At 35.9% G+C, this 11,903-nt stretch overlaps 1 protein-coding gene across 2 annotated transcripts in view; it reads right to left on the reverse strand.

The window, feature by feature from the left end:
• RC3H2 (ring finger and CCCH-type domains 2) overlaps positions 1-11,095 on the reverse strand; it is a 47,952-nt gene extending 36,857 nt beyond the window's left edge. The window contains exons 1-3 of one of the 2 annotated variants that reach the window (XM_031450397.2): positions 10,877-11,094; positions 4,073-4,370; positions 2,001-2,118 (exon numbers count right to left, since the gene is read on the reverse strand). In XM_031450397.2, the coding sequence (XP_031306257.1) occupies positions 2,001-2,118; positions 4,073-4,303 (349 nt within the window). In that variant the 5' untranslated portion in view covers positions 4,304-4,370; positions 10,877-11,094. Of the gene's footprint in view, positions 1-2,000; positions 2,119-4,072; positions 4,371-10,876 lie in introns of both variants that reach the window. The other variant, XM_031450398.2, reaches the window with a different exon arrangement.
• Positions 11,096-11,903: the final 808 nt, after the last annotated feature.

Genomic DNA, 11,903 nt, shown 5'->3' on the forward strand with positions numbered 1-11,903 from the left:
GAATCAAGTTTTTGCCACTATCACTTAACCAAAACTGCTCTTGTCATGACAACAATTACCTCTACTTTGATAAATCAGTGGTCAATTCTCAGTCCTTATCTTATTTGACCCTTCAACAGCTCTCAACACAGATCACTCCCAATTCCTTTAAAAACTTTCTTTACTTGGCTTTCAGAACACTCCATTCTCTTAATTTTCTTCCTCCCTTCATCTTTTTTTCCAGTCTTCTTTGCTGATTTCATATTTTCTTTCTGACTTCTTAATGTTAAAAGAGCCTAGGACCCCATTTTTGTTTTCTTCTCTATCTATACTCACTACTTAGGTGATCTCATCCAGTCTAATTGCTTTAAATACCATCTTTATGTCAATGATTCCCAAAATTACAGCTTCTACATTTCATTCCTTAACATACACCCACTGGTTACCCAACAGCAACCAAATAGAGATTTGACATCTCAAACTCAGCATGGCCAAAACCGAACTCCTGATCTTCCTACCTAAGCCTGATCTACCTGAAGCATTCCTTGTCTAAGTTGATGATAACTTATCCTTCCAGGTGCTCAGGCCTGAAAACCCAGGAGACACCCTTGAGTCTGCTCTTTTCCTCATACTCCACATCCAACCATTTAGGAAATCCTCTTGACTCTACCTTCAAAATATACCCAGACTGTCTACTTTTCACACCTCCACTCCTACTAACTTTGTCCCAACAGCCTATTAACCAATACTCTGCTTTTACCCTTGCCCTTTATACTGAGTTCTCAACAGAGCAGCTATGGTGACCCTTTTACCATTAGTCAGATCATGTCACTCCTCTGCTCAAAACTCTAGAGTAACTACCCAATTTCACTCAGGGTAAAAGCTCAAGTCTTTAAGATGGCCTGTATGTCTGTACATGATCTGGCCTTACCGTTTCTTTTCATCTATCTCATATTGCTCTCCCCCTCACTCACTCTGCTCCAGGCACACTTTCCTGTTGTTGTTCTTTGAAGACATTAGGCATGCCTTAGAGTCTTTATTTCTTCTGCCTGGAACAGCCTTTTTCCAGGAACCTACATGGCTAACTACCTCATCTCTTTCATCTCAAGTTCAAAAACTACCACCTTAACAAGGTCTACACTAATTACCTTATTTAAAATTGCAACCCACCCTTCTCCCCTCATTCTGACATTTCTCATCCATCTAACCGTACTGTTTTATTTCCACAGAGATTATTACTTATAACATATTACAGAATTTGTTTTTATTATACGTACTGTTTATTATACTTTCTCCTTTTTCTGTAACATAGGGCCATAAGAACAGACATTTTTACTAATGTATTCCCACTACCAAAATAGTTCTTGGTACTTAATGTATGTTCTTTAAATATCTGTTCAGTGAATGAATGAAACGAATAAGGTACATAGGATAAGTTTCTCAAGGAAGTCACTACGTCCAAAATAACCAACAACGCAAAGCACAGAGCAGGTACAAAATAAACACCTGACTGACTCGTTCACTCAGCAACTTTTTATTGCATGTATGACATGATAGTTACTGAGTATGCACTGGAACAGAAGAGAATTCCATTTCTGTCACAGCACTTAAAATAATTTATTGAGCTTATATGCCTATCTCCTCAATATACTGTGGGCTCCATGAAGACTACCTGTTGTAAGCGCTCAATAAAATTTAAAGAATGACTGAATGAACACATGAAATTGTCTTAGTAGGATTTATTAAAACTAATATTCTTCTACAGCAGTATTAGTTTAATTAGTGAATATAAATATTGTATAAATCTCAATATGTAGTATGTCTGATGAATTCTTAAATGAACAGTACTATTTTAAGAAAATAGTACAATGTCTCAATCAGAAAGACTTCCATGATCTCTACAAGCAAATTCATTTTTTCCAAGACTCAAAATTATTTAATAGGGCATCAACATCAAGTCTTCCAATATTAGTGTATTACCAAGTGCTATTCACCCATAAAAATACTTTCTATGAACTTACCTTTACCTCCACTTAGTGGTTTTAAGTAGAGTGCCAAATCCTCAACACATTTCTTTGCAACCTCATAGTGTTTGTTCTCACCTAGATTACTTAACTTTATTGACTGATGATCTGGTACCTAAAAACAAAGAAAAACTGAAGAAATATATTCATCTAGATCATGCAGTTGTTATTTATATATTTGATAATTACTTTGGTGAGCATAAACTTCTAATACAGAGACAATACATCAAAGTAGTTTAAGTAACATTAAAGCCAAACAGCTAGCCAAACTGCTTTCCAAGAACCAAGGATATCATACTTAATAGCAGGGGTTGGGTGGATTAATGAGGGGAAAAAAGCAGGAAGTTAACTGTACTGTATCAGTGTTATTCCTTGGCACTGATAACTATGCTGTAACTTTGAAAGATGTTAACATCCGGGGAAGCTGCAGAAACTTATACAGGTTCTCCACATACTACTTTTTGCAAAATTTTTTTAAAAAAGCATTTCAAAATAAAAAGTAGGAAAAAGGCAAGAACTTTTTTCCCCTTAGCACTCAGCACCTTCTTTCTACATAATTTACTTATTATATTTATTGTTTATGGTCTGTCTCCCCTTGTTCTCAGTGAAAGGTCGAAATTTGGGTATAATCTTGGGCAGCTCTGCAACTTCTACAAGTGATCTTGAGTAAATTATTTAACTGTTCCAAGTCATGGTTTCTCTACCTGCAAAATGAAGATGAAAATCCCTATCTCATGATGCCAATATGAAAATTTAATTTAATCGTGACATTTGAATAAAGTCTTGAAAGAGGAGAGGGAATGAGCATTCTAGGCAAAGCAACAGTCGCTACAAAAGCCCTCAGGCAGGAACACGCCTGGTATATGTGACAACTGGTTAGCAGGCCAGTAAGGCTTAAGCAGAAAGAGTGAGAACAGTAGCAGGAGATGAGGCTGAAAAGGTAACAGAAGTCACATTATAGAGACCTGCAGGATAATTTAAGGACCAATTGAGAGAACATTTATAAATAACAAAACACAATACCTAACCTATAGCAGGTGCTAAATAAATGGCAGCTAGTATTATTACACATAATCTATGGTATTTTACCGGATCCAAGATGCCATTGTTTGCAAGGGCATCGTTATTTTATGCACCATTAAGACAAAAATTTCCTATTAAATTATGACACACTACTGATCACTGACACATCTTGACTTCAGAGCGTCTACCTGGATTATGAACACTGAAAAGTATGCTTTAAAAGATAAACTTCAAATATCAAGATACTAAAGGAATGGAATATTTTAATTCATTGAACGGTCTAAGAAGTGATTAATCAGAAAAACCCTTACTTTCTTGCTTTAATATGTAGTATATGATGTACAAAATTTCACCTTCCTCACCTGTAAAGTGGGGATAACTACCTGAAGAGCTATAATAAGAATTAGTAATAATAGATGTTGACTGCTTACTATCATACCGAACACAAAGTAGGCCCTCATTAAAGAGATATTATAAATTTAGTCTTGCTCTGATTGAGTAAAATGACCAAAAAGAAACACAAATTTTACAGCATATGAGCAATAAGAAACTGCAGAATTTGTTACTGACCCTCTGGAAATTACATCTTAGATGTATATATGTGGATACAGACCCTGTTTCCCATTCATAATACTATCCTAAAAGTCAAGTGAAGTTTTAAGAAAATTTAAAAACCTCCATTTAAGGGTTCTAGACGGTTGATTTCTGGCCAAAGCTTTGATTACACTTCTTTTCATTCCACCTAATGACTAAATATTTATGTATGCTTATATAAAAATGTTTCTTATCCTCCAAAATCACTTAAAAACATAAGTTTTGACCACAACACTGAATACAAAGAAATATATAACTATAATCAAATTTATAGTTTTGCATAAGGATATGACATCAGCTAAAGAAAATCTTTTGCAGAATACAATCATGTAAATCAGATACACTGAGTATTTTTAATGTTTCAAATATAACTAAACATACTTTGTACCCTGTAATGAACTAAGTTTTATAATTATTACACATACCAAATTAGTAAAATCTTGAAAGCTTACCTGGGCTCCAACTAACTGGAGAAGTGCGAAGTTGACAGGAAGCACATCAATGTCTGTGTTGATGGCAGTCTGGTCAAAAGGACAAGCTTTTCGGTGAAGTTTATTCAAGCAGGTCTTGCAAACAGTGTGTGAACAACCTAAACTGATGGGTTTGTGCACATTCTCATCAAATTCATTATAGCAGATTGGACAGGACAGAAATTCTGTCCATTGAGCTGCCTGCACAGGCATTGTGGAAGCTGGATGCTCGGGTTAGCAGTCTAGCAGATCATTATTTTGCTGTGTAGTGTTTTTTAAGCTGGAAATGGACAAAAGTAAGAATTAACCACATATTCATCATTCACCTTTCAAGAGTTAACTGCTTAAGTCAACCATCACAGCTTCAAAACCTGAAACACTTCTGAATAATTTTATGTGCTTTGGATAGCTTTTTCTTTAAATTTACTTGCTGAATTAATTAAATTTCTGAAAAAAATTTGTCCAGAAATATCTTAATAGTGTTCTTGTCAACTAAAGATATTTATATCAATTGCTAATCAAAGTTTTCATGTATTTTTCTTAATGACCACATCCAATAAGCAGATTAAGCTTCCACAATTTCATTTTTAGAAAAACAAATCACCAAATGGTTTGCCATTTTGGGCTTTTCTTTTTTTTTTTTAAGTGTTTCCCTTGGACATCTACTACCCCAAAACATATTAAGATATGGTCTAAGACTTAGTGAACTCTGGAAATATTGATCCAAACAAGATCATAATGAGTTGAGAGTGAAAAAACAGCCTTGCCACTTGAATGACCAAGTCATTGAAGAATATTTCAATTTGGCAGCTTCACAAAAAAGGAAATCTGGTCAGGACTTGACTAGGAGGCTAACTGAGGTATTGAAAAAGTATGAGAGAAGACTATAATGATAAAGCTGTTTGTCCATAAATGAAAGAACGATGCTAACCTTAAAATACAGTGCCAAAGTGGAAAAAAAAAAAGTCTGGAATGTAGTTCCTTACAATACTTCTGACAAAACATATATATATATGTGTCATTAAATTTATATATATATATGTAAAAACTATCAGGTCCAATGAGCAAGATATAGAAGAATAAAACATCTAGTAGTTCTAAGCAGAAAAACAGTGAAATATAGTTGACCTGTGAATAACACAGGCTTGAACTGCCCAGGTCCACTTATTCAAACATTTTTTAACAGTAAGTACTACAATACTGCGCAATCTGTGGTAGGTTGAATCCACAGATGCAGAGGAACCATGGATGTGGAGGGATAACTAAGTTATATACAGATTAACCCCAGCATTGGTCAAGGGTTAATTGACTATTCCTATCTTTATATATGCATGATTAAAAGGCACAGGGGAAAAAAATGGCACTGATTTTTCTTATTTCAAAGATTAAAATATCCCATAATTTTTAATAAAATAAAATATTCAGTAACAAACCTCTAATTTAAAATCTTTAGATACCTTACTTGAATACTCTGCATTTCATAAAATTTTCATATCCTCTAATTCAAAACTTATATAAGTCTGACAAAGGCTCTCTGGTGAACATGAAATCTAGGTATTTAGGGCAATTAAAAAGCCAATACTTTATTTCATAAGAATATTTACCAACCCAAATATATTAGTTCCACAGAAACTAGATGTTTAAAAATGTAGTCAGATTCAGGACAGAAAAGTGTATATCTGATTCTGCAATAATCCCATACCCAAATAAAGAACTCCATTAGTCTTTATTGTGCTTTTCATGTTCAAAAACTAAGGTTTTAAAAAAATACCTTGGTAAAAATGAACTGTGGGACTTGCTATGAAAAAAGCAGCCTATGCAAACTTTTCCTCAAACAGCTCTAATGCAAAGTACCTAATATGCTTATTTTTAAACTAGCCAAATTTGCAAGTTATATTTATTTTACACCTTTCACCCTCATATTTCCACATCTATCAATGCCATCAATCTTAAAAACTGCTTGCTTCCAACTTTAGAGATGAGGACTGTGCAGGTGAATACATCACTCCCTGAAACTATTTAATATTTTTAATGTTCTGTTTCCTAGCTGCCTAATTATACAAAGAAAAGGCCTTTAAGGGATAATGAATTTTATCTTATATCTAGTACCAAGAGCCCTAATTTAGTTAAAATTTGAAATGATAAGACATTTATCAAAATAAGACACTACATCTATTTTTTTCATAATGGCCACCTGTTTGAAAATGCTAATTCTGTAAGTTAGGGTATCATGGGTCACTGGGCAATAGGAAACGAGTAGCAAATACTCTTTCCTTATTTAGTTTTCCAAGATCATCCTGAAATGCTTTACATTAAAGTGAATCAGTGGGGGGAGAAGAGCCATTTAAGTTTGAACTAAACATAAAAATGCTATCTTTCATATTTTCCCCTATTAGCTTTGAAGTGTTTCAATTTCTTCCAGAATTCACTTGATAGTTTTGTTATATGTGCTTCTAGATCTAAGGGCACCAGATGTTTTAATATAATTAACACAGAGAAATTTAATTTCTAGTAGAAATTGAATTAATATCTTTTAAACAAATCTGCCAAATTCTCTTTCTGCTATGCGTCAGATTCTAAGTTTCCAACAGGAAAATTATGAACTTTCCTTATATAAGAAATAAGAAATGTTTGACCTTTTAACATGTTTTTCCTCAGTACCCCATCAATAAATTCTAGATTCCTCAATTACGATAAAGACAAAATTAAATTTTACCTAAAACACTAAAATGTTTCATAGTGATGACAGTTGGCTTTTCATTCCTTTAAAAAAGGCACCTAGTAACTGATTACCTAGAAAATATTTTTGTAATTATCAAAAATGATAAATAGCATACCATCTTTATAATTTATTTTTAAAAAGCATCTAAAGGAACCATGGCAAGCTAAGAATATATACTGATGTGTAAAACTTCTAGGTTTATACTAATACATTTCATAATAACTTATTTGAATCTATGTAATTGCTAACAACATTTATAGTTAATAGTGAAGTAAGTATCCATCTTAAAGATACTCCCAAAACATCTCAAACTGAAATAAAATGGCTTAAAAAGCCCACAGCTCTAGATCTATAAAAGGACTACTTAAGAAAAACATTCCAATTAAATTATTTTTATTAACTAATTTCAGTTATTAGTTACTAAAATTGAAGAAGGGTAACAAGATGAAGCATAGGAGGAAGAAATGCTAAACTACAGGTGGGACCTTAAACAGATTTTTACTCATGTAATTTTTCAGGCTATAAGTTCCCTGCTATGAATACTATTTCATAAAACAGGAAGAGTAATAGACATCTTTTAGAGGATGCAAATTAGAAATTGCTTTATTAAAAGCAAACTGCAGGGAGGGAGGTGGGAAAGGACAGACTGGGAGTTCGCGATTGGTAGATATTAACAGGTATATAAAGAATAGATAAACAAGTTCATACTGTATGGCACAGGGACATATATTCAAGATCTTGTAGTAGCTCATGGTGAAAAAGAACATGAAAATGAATATATGTATATTCAAGTATGACTGAAAAATTGTTCTGTACACCAGAAATTGACACATTGTAAACTGACTATAACTCAATAAAAATAAATAAAAGCAAGCTGCACATCAGTTAAGCACTTTCATTTTCTGTTATTAGCCCACCACGACATTATGCAGTCAGTTTAGGACTATGAAACCTGATTTTAAAATGCCAGAATAAAGTGTTTGCCTCGTTCATTATTGTATAATAAAAAAAAATTAGTATTTTACAATTCTATTTATAAAGATGTAAACATTAGGGCTCAGGTCTGTTAAGTAAAACATTCATTGTTTTCATTTTAGTTCACCCACATGAGAAATGTAAACTACTGAAATGGACTGTAACAGTACTTCTCAATTAAGAAACTCTAAAAATAATTACTTTTGGGCTTAAAAATTTATATTTAAAGCATCACAGGTACAATTTAGACCTTAACCTATAAAACTAACAAACAAAACCAATGAAAACAATCTGTAAGCTCTAAAACTCAGCATTCAAACATATCAAAAGGACTGGAAAAAAGGAACTGAGTTACATTTTAAAGATTGCTATTATATGTGTTTAAGTATAAGTTAGGAAAGATATACGATCTAAGTTTTACTTCTAAAATCCACTATGGGGTTCAACTCAGTTTTTTACTAAGTATGAGATTTAATTTTCAATGTCTTTTATTAGAACAGTAATGGGATAATTTTCTATTTTAATTAATATAACCAATAAAGTTTTGACCCTTTACTGAATACTTAAAAATACTTTTTTGAGATAGAACTTAATTACTCATTCTGCCTATCAAATAATGGCCACTGGGTAAGCTTCTCTTTCATATTATCTAAGTCTTTAGCCTTTTGATTATTCTGACTGTAAGAAGATATTCTGTCAGGAAATTTTTGGTTTTCATGTGTCTAGGTCTATTCAGATAAATTTATTTCCTGGAAGAATAGAGATGCTCTAGAACAGCAATGTCCAACAGAAATATAATGTGAGCCACAAGTAATTTAAAATTTCTAGTAGTCACAATAAAAAAGGGAAAAACAGGTGAAATTAATTTTAATATATTCATTTAACCCAATTTATCCAAAATATCATTTTAACAGGTAATCAATATACAAAATGTTTTTAATTCTTTTTTTTTTGGATTAAGTCTTCAAAATCTAGTGTGTATTTTACGCCTACAGCACATCTCAATTCACACTGGCCATATTTCAAGTGCTCAACTGCCACATGTGGCTACTGCCTAGTATTGGACAGTGCAACTCTACAGTACTCAAAATTGTAACATCAAAATTAATTTTTATTAAGAATTTGAGGTGAAAGTTTAACCTACACTTAGGGAGGATTTCATAAAACTAAAAAACCTGATAATCATAAAGATACAACTTAACATTTATGAGACTGGTGCAAAATATTACTGTAAATTTTCAGCTGGCTTTATTCTACTACATGCTTCCTTTTTCCATCAATAGAAAATGAAACTTCAACTCAGTTCAACTAAAACAATAAGCAATTATTTAATAAATTTTGTTGTAAATTTACTTAGCATTCTTAGATATTGCATACAACATAGTTCTATTTTCAAATATAAAATTCTGTGTAAAGACAAATACTTTCTCTCAGAAGAATTTGTTAATTTTTTCAAACTAGAAGACTCAGCAAATTACAAAAGCAGAAAGTGAATTAATGAACACATATGAACAAAGGACATAAGTCTTACATGTCAGGTTAACCCAACAGTAATAACAGATCAGGAGTAATTCAAAGAATCCACTAATGAACACAACCGCAATTAAATCCTGAAATAGGAGCCAATTGAATTATATCTGCTTTTTCTAAACATGTCTGGAATATAGGTTTAACATTCTGTCGTTCTAGCTATTTTTCAAACTCTAAAAATGTGGAAAACAGGAATGTCTAAATCAACAAAAATGGCAATATTGAAAAATGGTCTTTAACAGGATGTAATGGCCTTGATTTCTTCAAAATTGAATGTGGAAGTAAACAACATAAGAAAGGGATGTTGTGTTAGAGCAGTGGTGCAGCTTTTTAGACAGATAAAGAAGGTAATAATGAGAGAATCCATGAATTCTTGTTAATATTTCAAGAAGCCACAACTAAATGTGTATATTTAATTATAAACAGACTGCGCAAAGCTAATTAAAACATTTGTTTCTTTGCTTTGGGGTAAAATTACATCAATTTAGTGCAGCAACATTAGCTTTCTCAGATTAATCAAAAGTTCCTATTGGAACTTAAAAGTTGGACTAATACAAAAATGGAAAAAAGATTACTTAGGCACTTTATTTAGGATACAAAGTCCTAATCACAGCTGGTGGGAGGAGAGTAGGAATTAAAAAGAAGAGGCCTAGGTAAGGGGAGAGTAGGATTAAAAGGGAACCTAGGTCGTCATTTGAAAAAAAAAAAACAGGTTGGAAATCACGAAATTAAATCTACTTTATGTCAGTGATTACTTGAGATAATTTTGGTGTCAAGGTTCTATCTACTGGTATCTTAAACTGTCTGTGATTCGAAGGATGGAAATGACAGCTACCCCCATCTCCCTTCCCGAAAGCTAAGAACAGAGAAAAGTAAAGCTGCTACTGAGAAACAAAGATGCTTTCTACCATTCTTCTAAGATGGTGGAAGACTCTCCTTAAGAGGCTTTCCCAAGAAGGAAAAATGAAAGAGGAAAAGCAGAAAACCATAGCAGAATTCCCTGGCTGTTTCATGCCACTGCTCCGTCACAACCACTGTGCAACCACTCTGGTCCGGCCATCTCCCTCCCAGGAGGTGAAGCCCTCCCAGGGCATTGTTTGGCCAGGGTCCCTATTTACCACTCAGACCGCCTCCACCATCCCTGCACTAGGATCCTGGAAGCCCCAGTGCAGAAAGCCGAAAGCTAGGAGAGGACTTGGCTTCGAGGACCTCTTCCAACCCCACTCTTACAAACTGGTGTAGAAAAGAGAGGGGGAAGCCTGGCCTTCGCTTGGATGGGTTCCTTAGGGTCAGAAGCGTCCCTTCGGCGGGTGTCGATGGGAGGTGGCCATTTGTGCCGGGCGCTTGGTACTGAAAAAGCCCTACCAGGGCGAGGGGCCTCCTCCGGCCGGGACTCCGGGCCCGGTCCGGGTGTCAGGTGCGGCCCTCGGTTCCCAACCCTCCGGACACCGGCGACGACAACGCACAGGCCGCGGGCTAAGACCGGTCTCCCGCCCGACCGCCGGGGACCGGGAACCCGGGCTGGAGCCCGAGCCGCATCGTGCCCGCCCCCGCCCTACCTGAGGGGGCCCGGGCGGGGTCGCTAAGGGCCGCTCCCGGGAGCCCCGCGACGGCGCGGCTCGGCGACGGAGGCGCCTCGTCTCGCCGGGGCAGAGCTCGGCGGCGGCTTCACGACCTCAAACTCCATCGGGAGGTAGGGACAGCCCCGTTGGCGGCGGCGGAGGCCGCGACGGGGCCTCCTCCTCCACCCTCCGCCTCCTCCTCCACCTCCGCCTCCTCCTCCTCACCACGGAGGCGGACCTGGAGGGATCCCGACCTAGGTCTCGCGAGAAGATACTCCCCACCTCACGCGAGAACACGCAAGACCGGGAGTTGGGGAGGTGGACGGGAAGCGTAGTAGCCCCCGCCACCCGGACTGCGCATCAGCCTCTCTCTGTTGGACCGAACCACCCCTATCATGTGACTATGGAACCCTGGAGCACTGTGGGAGGTGCTGTAAAGAGGCCTAGGGAAGCCGAAGGGGTTGATGGGAAACTCCCTGCCCGTTCATATACGCCTTAAGCCAGCCATCTAGACACTAGTTTGAGCCAGTGTCTGTGAGTCTCCTTGTGGAAGGCATGGTATGGATTGAACATTTTCTGAGCATCTGTATTATATTCTACTCATTGTCACATAATCAAATGCCAACCGGATCCTTAACTCTCTCCACACAGGTGCCAAGCAATCTCCCTACTAAACAAAAAAAATTCATTTGCCAGGCACTAACGCCTTATATACTTAAAAAAAAAAAAATTCTGAGCTCCTCAGAAGCTGGCAGGGATCAAAATTAAAGCACAAATTCTGGCATTAATATCAATATATATCTGTTGAAGGGCTTTTCGTAGTAAACAAACTCAGGTAGAAATTATTCTTACTGTTTTTATAGATGAAGCAGGCTGGGAATAGGGATCAAGGAAATTACATTAATGGACGATTCTATGTGTCAGGTCCTGTATCAGGTAACAAAATTTTAATTTTACTGTTTTATTTTTCATGTGCTCATCAAAATAATCCTAGAAGTCAGGTACTATATATCTTCATTACTGA

This window comes from Camelus dromedarius, chromosome 10, assembly GCF_036321535.1.
Source record: "Camelus dromedarius isolate mCamDro1 chromosome 10, mCamDro1.pat, whole genome shotgun sequence".
Taxonomy (NCBI): Eukaryota; Metazoa; Chordata; class Mammalia; order Artiodactyla; family Camelidae; genus Camelus; species Camelus dromedarius.